Here is a 23,999-nt window from a genome sequence, read left to right as displayed (position 1 = left end):
AGCGGCGCTGTGCAGCGAGCAACGAGGTCGCACTGGTCGTTGTTTTGTTTGGGCCTTCCGTGGGCGAAAGAAATTAGCCGGATATTTTTGATAATTAAAGGCCGCCGCGATGGACGTACTCTCGAGACCGGCGGAAGAATTCGTCAACGATGGCACGGTGGAGGAGCTGTGGGCTGTGAAGGCGGTCGACCACGCCGAGGTACACTTCAATCTCCTGTGCAGTGTCGATCCGCGCCTGCTACGACTGACCCCGTACGATGACGAGATCTACGAGCAGTTCCGGCGGATGTTCCCCGACATGGACGTGCGGGTGGTGAACGAAAGCGAGCTGAAAAGCTCGGACGGCAAAACGAAATGGAGAGCGTACATGGAGAAGTTCAACCGGTTGGAAGATTTCAGCTACGGCACGCTGCTGCGCTCGGACGCGGAGGAAGAATTCCGGCCGGAAAACGCCATCCTGGTGGTGCGGATCCAGTTCTGGGCGATCGAGGTGGCCCGAAACCGGGAGGGGCATAACGATATCGTACGGATGAAGTTCCGCGGGAGAAATGTAAACAGAGATGTGGAATAAAGTCGCCGAACTCCTCCCCTTGCACGCCGTTTTTGTAATCACTAATGCTGCCTTTTCGGATGATTTGTTTTTCTGTTTGTGTTGTTGTTTTGGAGCATATCCGCTACCATGCACTCCAAAAGGAAAGCGCGTTTCCGTTTCAATTATGTACTTCTCTATTAACTCTGTTGTATGCACATGCTGATGCGTTGTGGGGCGCGTACGGTACCGGAAAGAAGGGACGCACCGGAACTGAAAAGGTTTCGCTGGACTGAAATTAGATGCACCGGTTGTGCCGGCCCCCGGATTAAGCTTGCAGCTCCTGGGCCTGCTTCTTTTCAAGTCTCAACTTCCGCTGCAGCAATCTCTTCTCGCGTTCGTATTCTTTCAGCCGGAGAATGTAGCTAAAAGAGGAGAGAGAGATGGAAGGGAAAGCTTAGCTTTTGGGTGTTATTCAGACACCGTGGCCTCCATACTTACTCATCGTATTCGCAGTTGAGGTATTCGTGCTTTTCGTGGGCACATTTGTACGCCCATGGCCACACGTCGGACCGGCAGGCACGGTACTGGATCAGCTTGTGGGCACAGTAATCACGGGCCTCCAGGGGCAACTTGGCTGCTTCCATCTCCTCCTCGGTGGCAATCATTACTGCAAACGAAACGAGACGCCATTAGCAGGGCAAACGTACTAGAACCGCATTGCCGCAAAGGAGCGCATCATCCATCGCCAAACATCGGTGCGTAACGTTGTTTTGACGCGCAAGATGATCATCTTCCCACAACACCAATCTGACATGTTATGTAATTGAGAGTAGTTTCTGCGACCACATTCCGGCAATCCGGGCGACCATTGGCGAATCTGATGCTTGGTATCCCTTGCCACTGAAAGACCGGCTAGCCGGTGAGCCACTGAACGCGCGGAACTGGGCCGGGGCTCTCTCTCTCTTACCCCGTTCCTTGCGGCCATGGGGGAAACCCAGGTTCGGGTCGAAGCTCGGTTCCGTTAGCGGCAGCGGAGTTCCCTTCGGGTTGGTCAGATACAGCGACACGTAGTTACCCATCCTAACGCAGGAGCCCCGTGATCGCGCGTCAGGAAGTCTGCAAAGGTGGTCGGAACCGATAGGGAAGGCGTTAAAGTGGGTTTGTTTTGCAGGAAGAGCAAGATTTTCACGTACGTACTTTGGTTTTGATGATTGCTTTGGATTTTCGTTCCGTTCTTTTGACAGACGGACGGGTTTGACAGGTGGGCCGAGTTTGACACCGAACAACGGGATTGTGGGTAGGAAAAAATATTTCATCCATGCATGTTATCCCCTTTTCTGCACAAAATAAATCATGTTTCAGTTATATTAATTTATAATTTCCACCTTTAACTCAAATTGTACACAATATTTTCCATACTACAGTCAGTTCGACTTCCCGGGCGCAATCACTGTGTACGAGCGCGACTGTGTGCGTGCCTGCCTGGTCGAGTGCGTGTGTGTGTGTGTGCAAGAATGTGTAGAAAAAAATGTTTTGATTTGTATGCCGAGCGTTGGTGCGAAAGAGACAGCCGCCCACTGTGCTGCCCTGCTTCGCTGGCGAACAAAGCGAGAAGGCGAGTAGTCCACACTGAGCAAAAGCGAGAGACAGAGAGAAAAAGGCAATGAAAACGCCGTTCCGTTTTAATGGCTGCCGCGAGAAGGTGTAGAATGAAAAACGGTGAAATTTTACTGAAATAGTGCTAGAAAGATGTGCTAGGGCAGGAAAACGGTGAGAAAAACTGTCCAACTATACGCCACGCACCGTGTACGAGTGTTTTCCGGACCGCGCTAGCTGCAGAAAAGCAGGTAAATTGCCACGGGAAAAGTGCCCCAAGTTTCACCGTGTGTCTGGTTCGCTTCGCTGAGGAGATTCCTCCTAAATTGTGTGTGTGCGTGTGTGCGTGTTTGCTCTTGGTTGTGCGACCAGTTCCTTCTAGTGGCGGTGGCGACAACGATGACCCTTTTCGAGGGAAATGTGGCCATACCGAAATAATGCTTGTGGTGCGTTCTAGAAGGCGGACAGGAAATTTCCGACCCCGGGGTGGCTGGGTGCAGTTGCCTGCAACTACCATCGTCATATCGTGAAGCAAGGAAGTGTGAATGCGTGTGTGGTTGTGTGTGTGCTAGAGGGTGTGTGTATGTGTGTTTGCAGTGGAAGATGTACGCCGCCACGGCTGGTTGCGACCGCCTGCGCCGGTGGTTCTCTTCATGGTTCTCTTGGGGTGTAACGTTACACTGAGGCGTGTAATCATCGACCAACTCATCATCGGCCCGAATCGAGAGAAACCAGCTTCCGGACGCAGGGCCTGCGTCTTGGGTGTGGACAGGAGCGTGCGTCACTGTACTCAGAAGTTTCGGTTGGACCAATCGATCCTGCACGGCAGGGTGGGAGGGATGATGGTGCGATAAAACACCATCGAAGGCGAATATGCTTCTCCAACATGCCCAGGATGAGTCAATCATGGTCATGGTGAATCAACTTTCTTTCAAATCCCTTGAAGGAATCCGGATCATAGTAATCGGCGGCAAAAAATGTACAAAATAAGCAACAGGAATCTACTGTTTCTTTGGTAACGTGTTGAAAACAATTGGACATTTTACATTCTCAAAGCATGCTTAGTTCAGTCTAACAGAGCCCGATTTTTCCACCAAAACAAAGAGCTGCAAATCGGCCATTACTGCTGCATAGGCCAATTAGAAGTTAAACTAGCGTAATAAGCATTTTAAAGGCTCTGATCGGTCTGAACAGGTCGAATAGCATAAATTGCAATAGCAGCAATCAATTCTTACTTTCACAGAAATCATGCTGCTAGCAGTGCTGGATCTCATTTTGCTCATACCACACCAGCAACCCCCGTTATGCCCCTGGTTCTTCGCCCTGGTGCATTGCGAAACGGGCTGATTTATTTATTTATGTATCCCCTATCCCCCCCCCCCCCGCCCTCCGCAGCGCACAGGGTATGGAAAAGTTATGTATTAAAAGAGCGCACCGATGGAGTTTAATTGCAGCCACACACAACAGAGCACACACACACACTCCGCTCCGCTCCATTCCATTCCGGCCTGGTGTACCCAGATTTGTGCCAGCAGTTTTCAGCACGTCCATGCCCATCTTTGATTCTGCCATTGAACCCTGAACACAGCGCAACCCGCTGATTAACGTGAAAAGTTGGACATTACTAGACGCTGCGATGCGTGAAGGATATACCCGAAGACATCGTCGAGGAAATCTAGAACAGAGCTGCAGCAGTAGCAGTACCCTCTCCCTGGCAGAATACGGAACAGTTCGGGTGTCGGACGTCTTCCGTTTGGACTTTTCTGTTCTTTTTCCGTGTGCTGAATCTGTCCCTGTGAGCGGAGATGATGCTTCCAGAAGACGCCTGCTCGGGAGCCTTTTTACCATATTCTCCACTGCAGACTCCACTCTCCGGATGGTGGTTTGTGAGTAAGCGGCCTGCCACACACTCTCTCTCTCTCTCGCTCTCTCACTCGCTCGCACGGCAGAGATGTTGTACCTTTCGAACGCTGACGGATGCACACTCATCTCACTCTTATGCTGCATGCTCACGCTCTCGTCTCGGAATGTTGGAGCAGTGGCAGAGCAACGTTTTTTGTCGATGATGATGGCTATATGCTCTTTCCTCGCTTTAGCCTAGCCTGGAGGATGAGGGCCCCATCCAGGTGGGGTTGCGCTGTATCAAAAACTCCAGCCAGCAGCTTCCTCCTGCAGTGTGTGTGTGTGTGTGTGTGTGTGTGTGTGTGAACCTGTACCCCGCCAGATTGACTTGACCAGCAAGGGCCACCGACTCATCTGGCCTGCTTCCTGCTGGTGCACATCACGCCGGGAGTGTCCAACTGTAGAGCACGGGACGAATGTATTATTCATGTGCCGATAGAAATGCAATGCAAACCGAATAATGACATACGAAACTAAATAACACATACACACAAACACACACCCGTGCACCTTCTCCGTTTCTCCCTTTGTTGAGCTGCACTCTCGAACGCGCGATTGCTACAATTCGCGGCTGGAGAATGGGGGGGGGGGGGGGGGGGGGGCCTGGGTAGACCGACCTGCGCTGGTGGTGTGGTGGATATGGGACACCATGACGACAGGGGTAGTAGTAGCTCGGGCTACTGCTATCGGAGGCAAGGCAGCAAAACGAAGCTGGCGGCTGGTTAACCGGGCATGCCATGCTAGACAAACAAAATCCACCAAAACCCGTGGTCTAGATATCGGCAAGCGTTTGGGGAGAGGGAGTAGCAAAAGTAGGCGGGAAAAGGGCACAACATGTACTCCTCGCACGCACACACACATACATATGCTTACCCGCACGCCGCGTACACGCGTGACGGAACGGCCATTAGGGGAATGGCAGAGATGGCAATGGAAGAGCGAGGAAGCTGGTGCTGGTTATGTGTTTTTGTATTATTAATCATGTACCCGTTTGGAGCTTTTATTTCAACAAGTACATAAAATTAAGAGCACTTCCAACCAGTATCGATTGCGCCGCATAGAAGCCAATGAGCACGGATAGCGCGGCAGCATGAGAGCAACATGAGATAAAGCTCCATCGTTTGGATGAAATTGTTTAAATTTACTGTTGCCCGGTGGAGTATGAAAACCGGACAGACTTTGAATGTTTTGTTTATGTTGGCTGTACATTGTGCCGCGAGGGTATTTATTGCCTTTTTAAGCACGGGCAATGTTTAGAATGCATGATCAGCTTTCTTTTCTAAATTCTTTTTTTTGTTTACTTTGTAGTCGACCTTCAAATAGCGACACTTGCTGTACAACCATGAGTGTCCGCTGAGCGGTCCGATTCTGAAATGTCCGCCCTGGCTTACAGCTCAAAACGGGTACTGCTGCTTCGACTGCCTGCCACTAGTCGATAGCCGTGGGAATGCGCATGAATGAAATATATTTCGCATGTACTGTGGCCGTGTCCCTCCCTGCGATGCCGATTGCGTGTGTGTACTGCTGCTACTGCTGCTGCTGGTGGTGGTGGTGTGTCATCTCGGGCGGGATGATCCAATGGCCCCAATGTCGTGTCTCTTCCCCCAAAACGGGCAGACCACCTGGCCCCAGCCGTGTGGCCCCGTGGCGTATTTGCGGGATGCTGTATTTGACTCACTCTCGAATGACATTTCTCCCTTTTCTTCCCACTGGTGGGATTGGTGCCCGTGTTGATTTGGTTGTCTTTCTTTTATTGCCACATAAGCCGGCTCTTTCTGTTTCCGCTGCTCAATGGGGAGGGGGGGGGGGGGTTGCTTTCATGTATGTATGTTTGTGTGTGTGTGTGTATGTGTGGTATCCTGGCCCGGGGGATAGGATCCAGCGATGAGGCAGTATCAAATATTGCAGCAGCATGTTTTCTGCTCGGTTTGGTGGAACGGTGAAACGATAATGGTCCCATTTCCTTTTGGAATAGAATTATCTTTTTTTTTTGCGCAACACAAGCGGCGGCGCACTCCCGGCCAGTGATCGATGTCCTCCGGGCGGTGATGCATTTCGACACACTAGAAATCCGTTCCTTTTGGTAGAGAGCGAGGCTTGGGATATGTTGTTGACAGTTTCACAATTTCACTGGTTATTGCTATTATTTCTACGTACGTGTCTGTGTGTTTATCTATCCTTCTGTAACAGCAAACGAAAACGCTCCGCGGACCAGAGCGATCGAAAATGGATGTCCTTTGAGTGGCGGTGAACGAACTCGCACTTGAATCGAAGTTTCAACTCCCCCTCCTCCGAGCTAGAGCGAGCGAGCGAGCTCCGTCATGGACCCGAACGAATCCCACCATCCCCACTCGGGGGCACCGGGCGATGGGACGGGAGGACGAGGCCCCCACTCGGCCGCAGCAGCAGCCGCAGGAGGAGCATCCGGCGGTACGGGAGCACCAGGATCGGCAGCAGCGGCAGCAGCGGCCGCCGCCGCAGCAGCAGCCGCCTACCACCAGCAACAGTACTCGCAGGTGCCCTCGCACCACCTATCGTCGGGCTATGCGGCTGCGATGATGGACCATCATCATCATCATCATCAGATGAAAGATCCTTACTCTCATTATCATCACCATGGACGGCACCCGTATGCGGATCCGTACGCGGCGATGCACCACGGCCATGGAGGGGCCGCGTACCATCCGTCCGCGCACGGTCCTCCACCACCGCCACCGTCGGCGCTGAGCTCGATGCATTCGCAGCATTCGTATCCGCACCACCACCATCCTCATGCACACCAGAATCCGTACGGGCACTCGTACCATCACCAGCCGCCAGGATCCTATCCCGGCTCGCAGGCCTCAGCTAGCAATGCGTACCACCACGGGGGCCATCCCGTCCATCATGCGGGACACGCTGCATCGATGGGACAATATGGCGGCGGTCAGGCACAGCAGTATCCCGGCTACGGACAGTTGGCGGGAGCGGCCGATCAGCTAACGCCGGGTGGACATTATCCCGGAGTGTCTTCGGTTTCCCACCATCACAACCCCCCGATGGGTGCGTATCGGGACGATAAAGAAATGCTTATGGGTCAGCAGGAACATAGCGGTTTGGGGCCAAATGGGTCGGGCAGCGATGCGAGTGGAATGGGTGGACCACCAGGAGGCAGTACGATACCGGGCAACAATCCACCGTCGACGGCTGTTCCACCTGGTGGTGGCCCAGGCACCAGCAGCAGCAGTGGAAAACGAAAGATTGAAATCCTCGATAATATATTGATAAAGAAATCCAAAAACACACCTTCCGAAGGTGGAATGGTTGCTGGCGGCATGCATGCTAACAGCATTCACAGCAATCCCTACGGCCAGCCAGTGGACCCGTCTCTCGGAGCCGGTGGTATCGCTGCGATGGGTGCGGGCGATAGCTCGAAATCGTCCTTTCAAATATCGAACCTACTGGACGACAAGAACGCCAAACAGCAGCTACCTGCTGCCGGGGGACCGTATGGAACATCGGATGGAGCGGGCGTGGTAGTAGGTCAACACCACATGCACACTGCCGGTCATCACGAGCGTGAAAAGAAGGGCAATGAATCGAGCCAGTATCATCATGGTAGCGCTCCTTCTGGTGGTGGTGGTGGTGGATCGTCAGGCAGAAAGTCCTCAAAAGCATCAAAAGCGAGTGATTCCTCTAAACATGATCGCTCCGGTGCGTCTACCAGTGCGAGCGGATCGGAAGCAACTGCTGCCGATCAGCACCAACAGCCACAGACGAGTGCGACCCAGCACATGGACTTTGATATTTCGGAAAAGCTAAAGGAGATGGGAGAGATCAGCGTGAAGCCGGTGTCGAAAACGGACGCAAACACTAAATCTCGCGCCAGCGAACTGGAGTGTAACGAGGAGATTTCGCTGGAAATTACCAAGAAGGATGCGGCGATGCGCAAGGTGACCAATTTGCGCAAGAACATCAAGGAGGTGATGGACGATAATCAGCTGGACGCATCCACCCTAGCAGCCCAGCGCCAGGAGCTGGAACGATTGGCACGTGTCCAGGAGCAGCAGCGCATCATACGCGAGGTGCAGCGCCAGCTCGCACTGGAGCGGCAAACGAACAAAACCGAACAGAAGGTGATGCAGTTCCTGCAGGGACACGCCTCGATTCTGAAATCCCAGCAACCGAGCACGTCCAGCACGGCAGCGAGCGGTTCGGGCAGTGGTGGGGTCGCTTCCACCACGCCGATACGCGTGGGCTACGTCAAAAATCCGTTCGAAACACGTGGTCGCCCGCCGAAGAACCGACAACTGTTGATTTCTACCGCTACGACTTCGCTACTCACCACCACGACGACCACTGTCGCTGCATCGACGACGGCAGCGACCAGCACCAACTTGACTCCCTCGGTTAGCATCGCTCCGGTGAAGGCTTCCTCGGTAGCTTCCGCGGTAACACCGGTTGGGCCACCTTCCACCACGATCTCCGCATCGGCCTCACCGTCGCCTTCGCTCATCCCAGTGCGCACGTTCGAGGAGATGGTGGACAGCGAGGAGGAGCTGGAACCGGAGGAGGAGCCCGAGGACGAGGACGAAGACAGCGATGGCGAGGTGATTGCGCTGCCGGAGAAGAAGGAAATCGTGACAATCGACAGCTCGTCGGACGACGACTGTATCGTGCTGTCGGACGACGACGAAGAGCCGGAGGACGAGTCGGACGACGATCCGCAGAACAGTGGGCTGCACGTGAACGACGCTTACAACGTGCCGGACGAGCAGGGCCGTGTCGTGATCAATGTGGGGCACGCCGACGGCGAGGAGGACATCTTCCTCGCGCCGCAGATTGCGCGCATCATCAAGCCGCACCAGATCGGCGGGGTGCGGTTCCTGTTCGATAACATCATCGAATCGATCGAGCGGTACGACTCGTCCACCGGGTTCGGGTGCATTCTGGCTCACTCGATGGGGCTCGGCAAAACGCTACAGTTAGTTTGCTTCTGTGATATATTTTTAAGGCACACCAGCTCCAAAACGGTCCTGATCATCATGCCGATCAACACGCTGCAGAATTGGTTGAACGAGTTTAACACCTGGCTGCCGGAGGACGCGGAGAACAGCCCGCTGCGGAACCATGGCGAAGTGCGGCCGCGCAACTTCCGCATACACATCCTGAACGATAGCCACAAAACGCTCAAATCGCGCTCGAAGGTGGTGCTGGAGTGGGCCCGCAATGGCGGCGTGCTGCTGATCGGGTACGAGATGTACCGGCTCCTCAGCCAGAAGAAGATGACGAAGAAGAAGAAAAAGAGGAAGGGCGTCGCGGTGGAGCTGGAGGAGGAGAAAGAGTCAACCGAGGAGCAGCGCAACATGTTCGACGACATACACGAGGCGCTGGTGAAGCCGGGCCCGGATCTGGTCGTGTGCGACGAGGGCCACCGTATAAAGAACTCGCATGCCAGCATCTCGGTGGCGCTGAAGCAAATCAAATCCAAGCGGCGGGTGGTGCTGACGGGCTATCCGCTGCAGAACAATCTGCTCGAATACTGGTGCATGGTGGACTTTGTACGCCCGAACTATCTCGGCACGAAGACGGAGTTTAGCAACATGTTTGAGCGCCCGATTCAGAACGGGCAGTGCATCGACTCCACACCGCAGGACATTAAGCTGATGCGGTACCGGGCGCACGTACTCCACTCACTGCTGCTCGGGTTTGTGCAGCGACGATCACACTCGGTGCTGCAAACCTCGCTGCCGCAGAAGGAAGAGTACGTGCTGCTGATACGCATGACGGAATTCCAGCGGAAGCTGTACAGCGTGTTCATGAACGAGGTCGTCCGGACGAAGGCTGTGCCGAATCCGCTCAAGGCGTTTGCAGTGTGCTGCAAGATCTGGAACCATCCGGACGTGCTGTACAACTTCCTGAAGCAAAGCGAGCGCGATCTCGATCTGGAGCTCGAAGAGCCGGAACCTCCCCCAGTGCCGGGAGGAGTGCCGGGGGCCGTCAAGCCGGGAGAGATTACCTCGACGGGGATTACGCCTGCCACTTCGGGGACGGTCACTCCAATGGAAGTCGATAGTGCTGTTGCTGCTGTTCCCGGTGCCATTCCTGGTACCGCCAATACGATGGAAGTATCACCGATATCTTCGATCGTACCGTCGATTGGAGGACCGGTAAAGCCGGGTCGAAAAAATGCAGCCGTACCGAAACCGGCCAAGCCGCTCGCCCTGAAGAAGGACGGTACACCGCGAAAACCGCGCACGTCCAAGAAGGCGGTCGTGGCGACCAATAAATCGCAAGCCGTGGGTAAGGATGGAAAGATGGTTCCGGCGGCCACGATCAGTCCCAGCAACGTGAACAAAGATCCAGCTGCAATGATGATGGACACGACGCCAGGAGCACCGGGAGGGTCGGCTGATTTTCCCAAGATGGAAGGTAGTGGGCCTGATTTCGGCACGGAAGGAAGCTCCGTGAAACAGGAAGCTGGTGGAGCAATGTATCCACCGCAGGCGGACGGTACGCAGTACCCGGGCGCTTCCGGAATGGGTCCATCGTATCCCTATCAACCTTATCCAGGGGCAGGACCCATGGCACCGAACCATGCTTATGGAAGCTATGGGCAGGGTATGAACATGATGGGGGGACCCGATCAGTCGAATGCCTACGGCAACACGTACACAAACGCTGGTGCTAATGGGCAGTATGGAAGTGGCAGCAATCAAGCCGGCGGACCCGGAGGAGCAACCGATCCTTATAATGGTGGTTATGGCAATAATTACTATCGCAATGATTACACCTCTTCCTACAACCAATCATCTGCATACGGCGCTGCGGGAAACACTTCGGCCGCCGCTACTGGTGGGTATGATCATCAAAGTCAGTATCCTTATGGCGCGAATACTTCGGAAGGAGTAGCAAACTCTCAGTATTCTAGCAATGGCAGTGATCCGGGCATTCAAAATTCTCAATCGAATAGCTATTGGGGTGATAGTGCTAACGTGAATGGTAGTAGCACTTACTACGACCAACAGCAGCAGCAACAGCAACAACAACAGCAGCAACAGCAACAACCGACCACCACAAATGATGCAAATGGAGGAACTGGTACACCATACCCGGGGTATAGTGCAGGATACGAAGGGACAAATGGAGGAACCCAACAGCAGCAGCAGCCTCCGATAAGTACTGATCAAAACGGAAGCTCTGGCATGTTTAACTTCCCGAGTGCAGAGCAGCAGTCCGCAGCGGAAGCACCATCGACAGTGAATCCTCAATCACAAACAACTCCATCGTACGATAACTTTACCACACCGGAAACACTGCCAGCAAATGGTTTGCCCAAATGGGATGCCGAACAATCAAGCAATGGTAACCATTCGGCAGTTGGAGGTGATGTTGAACTTCCTCAGAGCCAAACGGCAGAAAGTGCAGTGACTGAGCAAGAAGCTACCGCCGCCAGCACTACAACCCCTACCACAGACGCACCATTGGTGGTTCCTGCCCAATCCTCGGCAGAATCGAATGAAAGCAATCCGGATGCAGCGGCTATAACGCAAGAGCAAGCCAATGCTCAGTATGCAAATCAACCTTCGCTCGAAGACCTCAACGATCCAGTGAAGCCTGATCTGACGGGTGAAAAACCACCGGAAATAGTAGGCATGGATGTGAAGGAGATTGACAAACTGGACGACGAACTGGAGATTAAGCAAGAGATCAAACAAGAGAAGGAAGTGGAGGACATCAAGGGTGAAAAGGAGACGGAAAGCGTACCGGTGAAGCAAGAAGAGCAAGATAGCGTGGTCGTAAAGAATGAGATAAAGGTGGAGGAAAACGGTGAAAAGATAGCAAACGATGCGTGTGGAAACATGCCAGATAAGCCGGCTGGTGAGGTGAAAGAAGAAGAGAAGCCTACCGAATCGTCCGAGGATGTGAAGCCGATCAAGAAGGAAGAACTAACGGAAGAAGTTGAAATTAAGCAGGAAGATGAGCAGAAACCATCTACCGAGGGCGAAACCATTGAACCCATGGAGGAAAAGAAGGTGGATGAAGAGTCTGTCGTCGATAAAAAAGAGGAAATTGATATTCCGATAGAAAAGAAGGAAGCTGATCAAGAAGTAGAAGAAGCCAAGGCAAAAGAAGAAGTGGAACAGGTGGTAGAAGAAGTCGTGAAGCTGATCGTCAAGGATGCAGATGGCGAAGAAAAGCTAAAAGACGACACTACCCAGCTAGAAGAAGGTGAAGTGGTCGTGAAAGTGGAAGAGAAAGAATCTCCTACAGCAGATAAGGATCCATTGTCAACCACTTCTACGACGACATCCACAACAACTTCCACCACGATCACGACTACGACCACGACGACGACTGCCACTGCCGGCACCAAGGAAGGCAAGGGAAAGGATGCAAAGGACGAAATACCGTACGAGTGGGCGTTCGAGCTGATGAAGGGTTATATTCCCGATCTACTCGAAAACTCTCCAAAGATGGACATTTTCTTTTGCATACTAGAGGAGAGCATTCGGCTGGGCGATCGTCTGCTGGTGTTTAGCCAAAGTTTGCTGACACTGAACTTGATCGAGCGTTTTCTGCAGCACAACAAAATTCCTGGCACCGAGAACTATTGGGCCAAAAACATCAGCTACTTCCGTAAGTATTGTATGCAGCGTTTATGGTTTTGCTAGGATAATGTATAATTTTTGTACATTTTGACAGGCCTGGATGGATCGACCGTAGCGCAGGAGCGCGAGAAGCTAATCAACGAGTTCAACTCCAACCCGAACGTACACCTCTTCCTTGTGTCGACACGCGCTGGTTCGCTCGGCATCAATCTGGTCGGTGCCAATCGGGTGGTGGTGTTTGACGCCAGCTGGAACCCTTGCCACGACACGCAGGCCGTGTGCCGCGTGTATCGCTATGGGCAGAAAAAGCCCTGCTTCGTCTATCGGCTGGTGATGGACAACTGTCTCGAGAAGAAGATTTACGACCGGCAGATCAACAAACAGGGCATGTCCGACCGTATCGTGGACGAGTGTAATCCGGACGCGCATCTGTCGATGAAGGAGATCACCAGCCTCTGCTACGACGACGGCGAGGACGGTGAGATGAAGGATTTCAGTGAGGATAAGGATAAATTCATCGACATCGTGATGCAGCACCTGCTGGAGTCTCACTCGAAGAAGCTAACGAAAGCTCCGTTCGCGCACGAGAGCTTGCTGATCGATCGGAAGGAGAAGAAGCTATCGTCGGCAGAAAAGCGCCAGGCACAGCGAGGTTACGAGCTGGAGAAGCAGGCTGCCACCAAGCCGCAATACTCGTACACCTCGATGGGCACTACTTATCGTGCGATACGTACATCTGATGGTTCGATCATCCACAGACCGGTTGCATCGGTAAATAACATGTTTAACTCTGTAGTGCTTGGCAGCATATCGCTTAAACCTTCTTTTTTATCTTAAAGGTGCGCCCCATGCAGGCAGGTGATGCGAACAAAACGACCACCACTGGTGCTCGGCCCACCCGTTGGATAGCTGCTGAGGTGTGGCAACGTCAAGGCATGACGGCCCAAGAGATGACACTACCGATAGGTTAGAGACATTGGAAGCGCTAGCAATTGTGCAAACGTGAAACTAACAACTTTACTCTCTTTTCCTTCCTTCCTTAGACGTGGTAATTCCAACAAGCTCCGCAGACAAATCAAACATTGTATTGAAGGCAGGGCAAAAGGTGATGGTGCTAAAGTCGCCGAAGGGTATCTACATGCAGTTGGAGAGTGGCAAAATCATTGCTATACGGACGGCCTTCAAGGTGGGACAGAGTAAGGAAACGCCACCCGCAAAAGGAGGGATCATTACTACTACCCCAGCAGCAGCTACCGGTCGCCGTACGTCAAACCTTTCGTTCAGTACGGCCAAAGCTTCCACAACGCTGTTGACGTCGAAGAACGGCGCCGGTGGCAGTGGTGGCAGTGCGGGCGATTTCTCCGAAGGCAACTCGTTGAGCATTGCGTCAAACTCGGATGATGATGAAAAGTCCGATTCCAGCATGCTGCCGCTAACGATTAACGATGATGGCGATAGCGAAAAGGAATCGATGAGTGTGGACGATTATCCGGATAAACCTGTGTCGAAAAAGGATGGAACCGAGGTGGAGCAGATCGTGAGCGAGCGGACGACGGACACGATGATGAGCAGTACGAGCAGCACGAGCAATAGCAATAGCGGCATGGCGATGGTACCTACAACAGCGTCCACGACTACGCCCACCTTCACGAATGCATCGCCCGTTAAGAGTGGCAACGCATCGGCGAGTGATACGGTTGATAAGTTCCCGATGATTCAGTCGGCATACTCCTTAGCTCCTCAGGCCCAAAGCCTTGCGGCGAACCGTGTCGGCTCGGTTGGAGGTCCGTCCCTTGTGTCTCCGTCGCCTACGGCAGTACAACCCACGGCAACCGTTACCATCGACGACGATTCACCTCCGATGAGGGAGAAGATGGTCTACAAACCGAATCTGGTCGAGCGCAAAACGAAAGCCTCGCCATCCTCACTGAAAAACTATCGCCACAAGGCAAGCAAAGTGCCGGAAATCAGCACAACAAGTACAACGGTCACACCGACATCCGTCGGCAGTGTTGTTGCTGTGGCTTCATCTACCGGCACAGCTACTACAACGGTGGCCAGTAATTCGAACGTCACAAACATGCATCCGGGTGTGGCAACTACCAAGGCGAACGAGGTACCCACCATCAATCCGGCTAGTGATGCTGCGTCGGGCATGTACAACATGGCCTCTGGTACAAACGCACACAACAGCAGTATGTATCAACCGGCAATGATGATGCCCAATGATAAGCTGCCAGCAAGCCATACGACCAACAATCAGTCGACCACAGTTGATGCATTTGGCCATGGAACTGGATCTGTTGGCGGTTACCCCGCAACTTCTCACCTGGCACAATCGGGCAGTAAGTTACCAATAACAAACCCCGCGCCATCCATGTCCAGCGAAACAATGGCGAGCGGTCCACAACAGTATCCTGGAAGTCATCATACGCTACCGGGCGGTCACCAGACGGGCTACGGAGGGCATCCACCAGCTACCCCGGCGGCAGGATCGTTGGCTGGTAAAAATCACAACCAACAACAGTCAGCTGTTGGTCACGCAGGTGTCACTTCTCCGTCGGCTTATAACAATAGCTCAACCGGCGCGAGTGGTAGCACCAGCAAACAGCATCACTCATGGATGCCATACAACTCTTCAGCTGCGGGTGGAACGGGGTCTAGCTCATCGGGCAATACGATGACTCCTCCCGGTTACGGGCAACTACCCCAGCAGCAGCTGGCGCAACAACAACAACACATGCAAACCCACGGTAGTTATTCGCAGCAGCAGCAGCAGCAGCAACACCATTACCAACCGATGGGTGGTCAGATGCAACACCGAATGCCACATCAACCTGCCCATCCGCATCATCTCGGTATGCATCAGCATCAGGCGGCAGGCGGCAGTGTTCATCCACCTCCACCGGCGCCACAGTACGAGTCCAGCCTGAACTTCCTCGAGAAGACCACCTCGGCACTGATTAACAACCAAAACCAGAGCGAATTCCAAGCCTCGTTGAGCAACATCACCCGGTCGCCGACGCCCACCGACGGCTACATCGACTACAACCCGAAGCCGGCAGCCGCATCGACGAAGAAGGGTGCTAGCGGGAAGAGCAAAACACCGAAAGCTCCCAAAAACGACTACAATGCCGCCAAAAAGGCACTGAACAAGCGGAACAATCCGTCACCGTACACGCATATCTCTTCCTCATCCGCGTCCTCCTCTCCGTCCGCATCGCCGGCAGTGATGAACCATGCGCAAAATACAAACACTGTGCCCGCTCCATCCACCGCCGGGGCCGGAATGTATCCGAGCTATCATGCCGGAGCCGGAGCGTCTCCTGCGATGGCCCCTGCGGCCTCTGCTGCCGCGGCCACGTCAGCAAGTGTCAATCCGCCCTCGGGTCTGTACTACGATCAGTACGGACAACCGATCAATCAACATCATCAACAGTTGGCAGCGGGATACGGTTCAGGTGCTGGCATGGGGATGGTGACACCGCCTACTACGAGTGCTACGAACAATGGTCACACACTGGCATCGCAACCGTCTACCGTCGCTGGCTATGGAAACGTGCCCAATCCACCCGTGTCGTCATACGCTGGTGAGTAAACGTCCGTACCATTCTGATCGAATCGAATGCTTCCCTTTTCGCTCCTTTTTTATTGTTTATTTTGGTTATTATTTTTCTTCCACTCATTCGAATGTTCATTTGGGGTTCTTGGTTTACTAACATTTGTTTTGTCATACTTTGCGTGTAAAACGATAAGAAGCGTTAGATAATGAAGTAGATTATCGTTGGTACTGGCCGAATTAATCGATCGATCGTTGATGTTTCTGAGTTCATATGCGTTAACCTGTGTAGAGTCTCCATTTAGAATGACTAAATTACTAAATTATCGAAAGGTGTTAGAGTGTGAAAGGAAATTAAGATGAATTTCATAGACAGAGCAGTTGACGTAGAGTAGAAATATATTTAATTGGATTTGGCTTTTAATGGAATTTTGCTTCACGAAATCCTAAATGGTTATCGCATTTGTTTTAACGCTCAAGATCGCATTTCATTTCACATGGGGTAGATGGTAGGTTTTTTTGAACGATAAGGCCAAACTGCAGTAGGATACATCACAATTAATCATTCAATTTATGTTTAGTCTCATCATAATAACCCTTTCCTAAGTCGCATTATATGTGGGTTCTATGTTTCGATTTTGTACATGTTTTTGTGTTGTCTCTTTTTCTCCGTGTTTGTGTGTGTGTGCGTATGTGTGTGTCTCTACCATCTGTGGTATGTCATGCCGTAGGTCCTTCATACACATCAACCAGCAATAGCACGACATCGACGGCCACTGTTCGCTCGAACTATTACCAAATGCCGGGCGCACCGGAGAGTGGCCATATTTCCGCTGGAATAGGCAGTGTTGCTTCACAACCGTCTGCCACCGGTATGCTGGCAACGGAAACTTCACCATCGGCGATGGGTTACGCGCATCAAACGCCAGCGACGGTACAGCCGCATCACCAGCATCGCCCGGGCTCACCGTCACAAACGGTTCCACCACACTACACGCAACCTCACGCAACGGCCGGCACAACATCGTCTAGGGGTGGCAGCTCAAGAGGATCATCGAATGCGCAACCGCAACAGCATCAGATGCATCACATGCAACAGCCCCAACAGCCCCAACAACAGCAGCAGCAGCAGCATCATATGCAAACTCAACAGCATTCGACACATCATCATCAGCAGCAGCAGCAGCAGCAGCAGCTTGTTCCGCAGCATACGACACCTACAGCAGCAGCAGCGACCGTACAACCCGACTATTCGATTAACTCGCAATCCTCCGCATCTTATGGTTCGGCGATGGGAGGAGTTGCACCACTAACCAACCCGGACATCGGCAACACCCCGTCGAACACATCGACAGCCGCGAACGTGTATCAGCAACAGCACCATCTTCCATCGCATCAGCCACAGCATCAGCATCATCAGCAGCAGCAGCAACAGCTACCACCGGCCGTTTCGGCACCAGGATCCTTCCTGCCCTACTCCTCATCCTCCCCAGCGTCCGCTACCGGATACGGTGTTCCTTCTGTTGCGGTCGCAAGTCAAAATGCTACAACCACTACCAGCACGGTGGCTGCTGCCGTCGCATCGTCAGCAGCAGGAGGACCGTCGGGCAGTAGCAGTACAGTCGCCAACGGATCCGCCTTCCATCGTCCGGAAAGTGCGATGACAATGGGAACGGCAGCACCGTCCGCTGTGGCAGCCCCACCCGCGTCAACGTACGACACGCCGCCAACGTACATTCCCGACGCGAACGCTCCTGGTGCAGCTGCGGCAGCAGCAGCAGCAGCAGCGTACCATCAGTACCATCACGCACCGTACCAGTCGTCGCAGTACCATCACCATCAGCCACAGGGCTACTATCCTCCGCATGCACCACCACCATCGGCCTACCCGTACTACCCATCGTCCGCTGGACCGTACGGAGCGGGTCAACCACCACCACCACCACCGCCCGGTTCCGGCATGGTACCGGCGGACTCACAGTACCACTCCTACCCACCACCACCAGCGGTATCAGCGGCTGCGGCGGCAGCTGCTACAGCAAGCAACTACAACTATCCACCGTACCCGAGCCAGCCCGGCGTTGGACAATGGCAATAAGCGCTGTAAAGATCGGCGGTACCACTTCACACACACACACATACTGTTGCCCGGGCGCATTGTAGATGTACATAGGAAATGTGCGTCCATGTGTGTGGCTGTGTGGTTGTGTTTGTAAGTATGTTTTATGCGTACGTGTCTATTTAGTGTGCAGATGTACATAGGGACGGTCCCGTGGTACAGTCGTCAACTCGAACATGCCCGTTGTGGGTTCAAGCCCCATATGGACCGTCCCCCCGTAGCAAGGAGTTGGCTATCTGGTGGCGTAGTACTAAGTAAGTACCGAAGGAAAGAAGAGAAGATCGTGTACATAGGTATGTTATGCTGTATTTGTATCCTCGCACTTCCTGCTGCTTGAAGCGCGACTGCAAAAATTCAAACCGAGGATCGAACAAGTAGTTTAGAACGTTTTGGGGGTGCGACTTTCCCGAAATGATGAAAACTCCCGTTACTAATACTACCGTGTACTCTAGGACACACAAACACACACCAGCAAAGCAAATGCTCTACCAACCTACCAATTCAACAAGCTCCTAAATCTTATCGATCGTGTAGAAACTATACTATTACTACCTACCTACCTACTCCACTGCTACTACTACTACTATTACTACCTACTGCTGGCTACTAGAAGCGCCGTTTATAATGTAATTCGATTTCACGTCCTACCAACTCAAATGCATCATAGCTTGGGCAGTTTGACGGCACATGTTCCTATAGCGATCGGCTGCAAATCTCGCGATGTTTTGCCGGTGATACAAAATGACACAAAACAGCAGGGCACGGTCGACAAAACAGATACGAAATAACCATTCAAATCAAACATCAGTTTTGCTTGTAACTTTCTCACTATTTAGGCGATAAGAAGAGAAGAAGCACACACGAGCGGGCGAGAGATACGTTTAGTGTTTATAGCGGTAGGTGTTTTAGTTCAAGACTCATCGTGTGTCCTAAAACGCCCCCATGATACTGCTTAGGTCCCAGCCTTTAGGCGTAAGTAGAAAGAGAGAGAGAGAGAGAGCCAGTGGCGATTTGCAGTATTATTTCAATTTGGGAATCACTAGTTGCTTTTGGCGCTGTTATAGGCAAGGCGGCAATGCATCGTTGTTCCTTGTTTGTAATTCTAATGTAAATAGATTAAGTGGTTGGCTCGTCCTGCGCCCTAAATATTGTCCCACATGCGTGCTCTGGCCATTATTGCATTCGTATACTGAATTTAGCTGTAGTCGCATCAATTAGAACGAGTCATTAATAAGCACAAACATCAACGGCAAAGAGCAAATGAGAGCGAGAAAGAGAGAGAGAATATGCTAGGCAACATATCAGCTAGATTCAATCTGACTGAAATTTTGGAAACTAACAACTAAGAAGTACTGTGCAATTGAAAATTGTCCGTCGAGTAGTAGTATTATGAATGAGCGTTGCTACCGTTGGATTAAGTTGGACTTAGTTGAAAACAAACAAATCGTGAATCGTGTTCTGTTCCTCTTGCTCCCCACCCTTGTACACAGGCGCGGCGAGGAGATGCTAGGGACGACGATATTGCAACTAAAAGTTTTTATTTTTGAAATAGTTTAACGTTTCGAATTGTCCTAGAAAGCGTTTCTAGAACGGTTTTAGTGTGTAAGCAGGTGTTGTGCGCTAGCTGTGTAGCTAACGGGGCAGCCGCAAAAAGGATGCAAACATTTGCTGAGATAAATAAACCTTCTACTATATCTGTACCAGAACGATCACCACTGAAGGGGGAGGGATTGGGTGGTAGGTGTTTGGGTAAGGTGTAATCTTCCATAGCAGATAATGATGTGTAGCGCGATCTGTTAACGTTTAAGTCACGCAAATCCAACCAAAATAGTAGAGAGTAAGCAGCTAATTCTCTAAATAATGCAATCGAACGATCGATCGATCGATCGATCGATGGGGTGGCATTTGAAAGTCGGGGTGGAAATGCACGAGCCTCCGCGGGAAAAGGGTTACGACTAGCAGCAAAAAGGATTTTAATTCATCTGCTCTTTAGCAAGACAGAACTTAGAAGAACATACTCCCAGAAGAATGTAGATTATTCTTTAGATTGTGCGTACACTGGCTACCACACCACATAGAAGAACTATATAAGCGATGTGTAAGAGGGGCGCGAGGATGTAGATTAAAATATTCAGGAAATAGAATACAATTGATGAAGTGATTAGGAAACTAACTTATTCGAATGTGTAGTAGTGTGTTCTTTTGTGTTTGTATTACCCTTTTAAGTCAGTCAGAGAACACACACACACGCGCGCGCTTCCTTCTCAAGTCGCTGTGCCCAGTTGAAGAAGGGAACGATCCTAGCATTAAAATAGATCAAGAAACTGTGAGTTTGTAGCAGCAGCAGCAGCAGTTTCTAGTAAAAAGGAATTCAATTCGATCCCTTTTGTCCTCCCGCGTTGAGTTTAGATAAATTGAATTATGCAAGCAATGCACATCCACAGGTGTGTGTGGTGTTGCAGATCGCAAAAGTTGCAAAGAGAGGAGGGAGGAAATAATGTAACAGCACGATCAAAAATCGCTTCGGAATGTTTCAGCTTTTCCGGGGAAGTTATTCAATTTGTAAGATACACACAAAAAAACCCATATATCTACCTACTTATACATACAATACATAATATATAATATATCCATTGTGAACCTGTGAGTCGTTCTATCCCAACCAACCAACCAACCATACTACTACTAGTACTACAACTACTGAGAGGAGGAGAAGGCAAAACGTGGGACAAAAACAGTTTAAGTGTTTAATTGCAATTAGCATCCGTCGTATCCGATAGCCAAATGCAGTAGGAAGGAAAAGGAAGAAAAAGGGATGATAACCCCTGGTCATAGACCCTTCTTAAACAGAACGAAAAACGGTCGCTTAATTTCGAATCGGTTGGCACACATACACGTTCTCCTGTTCCGCCACAGGAAGTAATACACAGATATATTGTAGTATACCGGGAAAAAAGTGTAAAAGCCGACATAATACAGGATATTTGAATTAAAAAAGTGAAGAAAACAATATAATGCAATCCGCAGTGTGCGTGCGTGTGTGTGTGTGTTTGTTCGTTTCTGTGGTCGGTTGGTCGGTATGCGGTCCACAACGAGAAACTTATCGTGCACCCTTTTGAACCACAATTGTTATTGAGTGCTCTCTGAAATTGTTCTTCGATGGTCTATAATCTTCTCCAGAGTACTTCTACTGCACGCGTCCGTACTGCGTCATGCGGTTTTGCATTCTTAATCACACCCTTCGTGTGCATTGAATGCTAAACAGAGTATTGTTCGTGTCTCATACTGATGGATGGTTGATGAATTGCTGTCGATCTTTACCCGAGAGGGTACGTGTCATAGGTAACCCTCCGCGACGTTGAGCAATTAAATCCGACTTCTAGGCGCAAAGTACGCATGATGTCATAAACTAGTTAGTACTTTGTTTTATTACTCCACGTCATCACGTTTTAAATTAACGTCTCCAGTAAGATACAGAGCAGTGTGAGAGAGAGAGAGGCCTACCTAAGTCCATAAGATCTCTCCCGGCCAAAAAAAGCTTCACGATCACCAGGTGCTTTAGTTCAGCCGCTTAATTTCGTCATTCGTACGCTTTCGTCCCAAAGCCACGCGGACAGCTCGTCGTTCCGTGCGTATTTGCTCAGCTTTTGCTCCCGACAGTCTCTGAAAGAAACCAACAAATACCCCAGACCCCAGACACATTAGACGACCTTGACCTTGGTTAGCAAAACTTCCAAATTCAAACCAACTTACGCGTAGTATTTGCCGCTATCTTCCGCCAGATCTTCGTCCAGGGCCGTGTAGAGCGTGGTCTGGGCACCGGAAAGTGGCGTCTTAAATGCTACTCGTAGCAACGGTTTTACCAGTTTACTAGAAGAACAGTAATACAGGCGCGATATACGGTTAACGATCATGGCTATCTAGGATCACACACATTGGTCTACTTACTGATCGAACAGGAAGAAAAGTGAACCCATGTGGCGGGGCAGTTCGGTGTCGACCGTTCCGGGATGAACGGAGTAGGCAGTGACACCCGTCCCCTGCAGACGCTTCGCCAGCTCCCGCGTGAACATCACGTTGGCCAGCTTGCTCTGGCAGTAGGCCGTCACCTGGCTGTACGAGTGCTCACTGTTCAGGTCTTTCCGGTTGATCTTGCCGTACTTGTGCGCCAGGCTGGACAGATTGACGATCCGGCTCGGTGCCGAAGCCTTCAATCGATCCAGCAGTAGATTCGTGAGCAGAAAGTGCCCCAAATGATTTACGCCCAGCTGCTGCTCGAACCCGTCTTTGGTGAGCGCTTTTGGGCAGGCCATGACGCCCGCATTGTTAATCAGTATGTCTAATCGATTCTCCTCCTCCAGGAATCTGCCGAAAAAAACGCATAGTTCGCGAATGATGATTCGTTGCGACCCCAATGTGCAAGTGTACCGAAAACCTGCTCACCCTTTTGCAAATTTACGAACCGATTCCAGCGACGCAAGATCCAGCTCGCGCACGTGAATATCGGCCAGCCCAGTTTGTGCGATGATATCGCTCCGCGCCTCGTTGCCACGCTCGAGCGACCGGCAAGCGATGTACACCTTTCCGCCACGCTTCAGCAGCTCGCGGGCCGTTTCCTTCCCGATGCCCGTGTTGGCGCCCGTTATGAGGATCACCTTTCCATCGCACCGTGTGCCCTTCCGAAACTGACCACCCTCGATGATGAGCCTGTGCGCACGGTGGTAAGGCTTAGGGGTTTTAGAAATTCACACCGCTCCACCGAGAACAACTGACGAGTCATGCTTACCGGGCAAGCTTGTACGTCAGCACGGCCACCGTTGCGCCTATCACTATACTCAGCAGCATGTTGCCTTTTGCGAAGCGACTTTGCACGCTAAACTATCCGCGACGCCGTACCACTGCCGACTGATGATGGAGCTGATCGTGGTCAGCAGCGGACCAGCGAACGGCGCGAACGACGCGTGTGTGCGGACAACCGAAGCCCTCTCGCGCGCGCTGCACGTGTGTTCGGTTTTCTAATGGAATTTTTTGCTATTTCGCCCCCACCACCATAAGCGCTCGAGCGCTAGAAAACAGTGGAGAAGAAGCCTTTTCACCTTTGTAATACGCTCACAACGGACGCTCGGTTCGTGGCGATTATAACGCTCGCTATTTTCGTTCGCGTCTCTCCGTGCGGGGTCGCGTACGTTTGTTTTCCGAAACCTTATCTTAGATCTTTCTATGGGGGAAAAGGGGATGGGGTGGAAGGGTGGGAGGGAACGTTTATGGATCGAAATATAATCCATCGGCGTAGGGAGGTTGGAATGGGGGTGAACTTGGCAATGAAACCGAACAAAACAATGGCTTCCGAAGGTGGTTGGCGCCTGCTGCTCCCCCGAACGCTTTTGGGCGGTTGTCCAGTTATGGAATTAGTATTCCTAAATAAGCTACGGCCTGCCACGCTGGAGCTGGTGCTACATTCCATGGATGGTTTAAGTACGGGGAGGGATAGGCAATAGGATAATCGTAGTTTTTTGGGAGCTTCTCTCATTCACCATCGTCAAATCGTATTTTGCTTTGTTTGACACAAATTTGATCAGACAAGTAAACCGGTTTATGTTCAATAGTGGAACGAATCGCATCATTCTAACGGAATGTTTTTATGACTGTAGTAAATCGCTCCGATCGTCTCTGAAGCAAACACGACCTCTTATCAGTTGG

The 23,999-nt window shown here is 51.6% G+C and overlaps 4 protein-coding genes across 6 annotated transcripts; 2 read left to right on the top strand and 2 right to left on the bottom strand.

The window, feature by feature from the left end:
* The first annotated feature begins 6 nt into the window (after positions 1 to 6).
* LOC121593864 (protein PBDC1) lies at positions 7 to 593 on the top strand. The gene has a single exon (XM_041916611.1). The coding sequence runs from the start codon at positions 110 to 112 to the stop codon at positions 569 to 571; it is 462 nt and encodes a 153-aa protein (XP_041772545.1). The 5' UTR covers positions 7 to 109; the 3' UTR covers positions 572 to 593.
* A 115-nt stretch (positions 594 to 708) lies between these two features.
* On the bottom strand, positions 709 to 1,927 carry LOC121593863 (NADH dehydrogenase [ubiquinone] 1 beta subcomplex subunit 7). Of its 2 annotated transcripts, none has more exons than XM_041916610.1 (4): positions 1,726 to 1,927; positions 1,500 to 1,648; positions 1,031 to 1,199; positions 709 to 954 (listed from the first exon to the last, which is right to left on the bottom strand). In XM_041916610.1, the coding sequence occupies exons 2-4, from the start codon at positions 1,609 to 1,611 to the stop codon at positions 858 to 860; spliced, it is 378 nt and encodes a 125-aa protein (XP_041772544.1). In that variant the 5' UTR covers positions 1,612 to 1,648; positions 1,726 to 1,927; the 3' UTR covers positions 709 to 857. The 2 variants fall into 2 exon arrangements, with proteins under 2 accessions (XP_041772544.1, XP_041772543.1); XM_041916609.1 differs by having other exon boundaries at positions 1,730 to 1,923.
* A 239-nt stretch (positions 1,928 to 2,166) lies between these two features.
* On the top strand, positions 2,167 to 19,068 carry LOC121593851. 2 transcript variants are annotated; one of them, XM_041916588.1, is made up of 6 exons: positions 2,167 to 2,379; positions 6,221 to 12,649; positions 12,716 to 13,392; positions 13,461 to 13,587; positions 13,665 to 16,211; positions 16,912 to 19,068. In XM_041916588.1, the coding sequence occupies exons 2-6, from the start codon at positions 6,352 to 6,354 to the stop codon at positions 18,276 to 18,278; spliced, it is 11,016 nt and encodes a 3,671-aa protein (XP_041772522.1). In that variant the 5' UTR covers positions 2,167 to 2,379; positions 6,221 to 6,351; the 3' UTR covers positions 18,279 to 19,068. The 2 variants fall into 2 exon arrangements, with proteins under 2 accessions (XP_041772522.1, XP_041772523.1); XM_041916589.1 differs by lacking the exon at positions 16,912 to 19,068 and adding an exon at positions 16,378 to 16,871.
* A 2,636-nt stretch (positions 19,069 to 21,704) lies between these two features.
* LOC121593861 (retinol dehydrogenase 12-like) lies at positions 21,705 to 23,299 on the bottom strand. Its single transcript, XM_041916608.1, has 5 exons — positions 23,086 to 23,299; positions 22,743 to 23,006; positions 22,248 to 22,664; positions 22,053 to 22,169; positions 21,705 to 21,962 (listed from the first exon to the last, which is right to left on the bottom strand). Exons 1-5 carry the CDS (start codon positions 23,142 to 23,144, stop codon positions 21,863 to 21,865), a joined length of 957 nt encoding a protein of 318 aa, XP_041772542.1. The 5' UTR covers positions 23,145 to 23,299; the 3' UTR covers positions 21,705 to 21,862.
* Between the last annotated feature and the right edge of the window lie 700 nt (positions 23,300 to 23,999).

This window comes from Anopheles merus, chromosome 2L, assembly GCF_017562075.2.
Source record: "Anopheles merus strain MAF chromosome 2L, AmerM5.1, whole genome shotgun sequence".
Classification (NCBI taxonomy): domain Eukaryota; kingdom Metazoa; phylum Arthropoda; class Insecta; order Diptera; family Culicidae; genus Anopheles; species Anopheles merus.
This window is presented reverse-complemented; position numbering and strand designations above follow the sequence as displayed.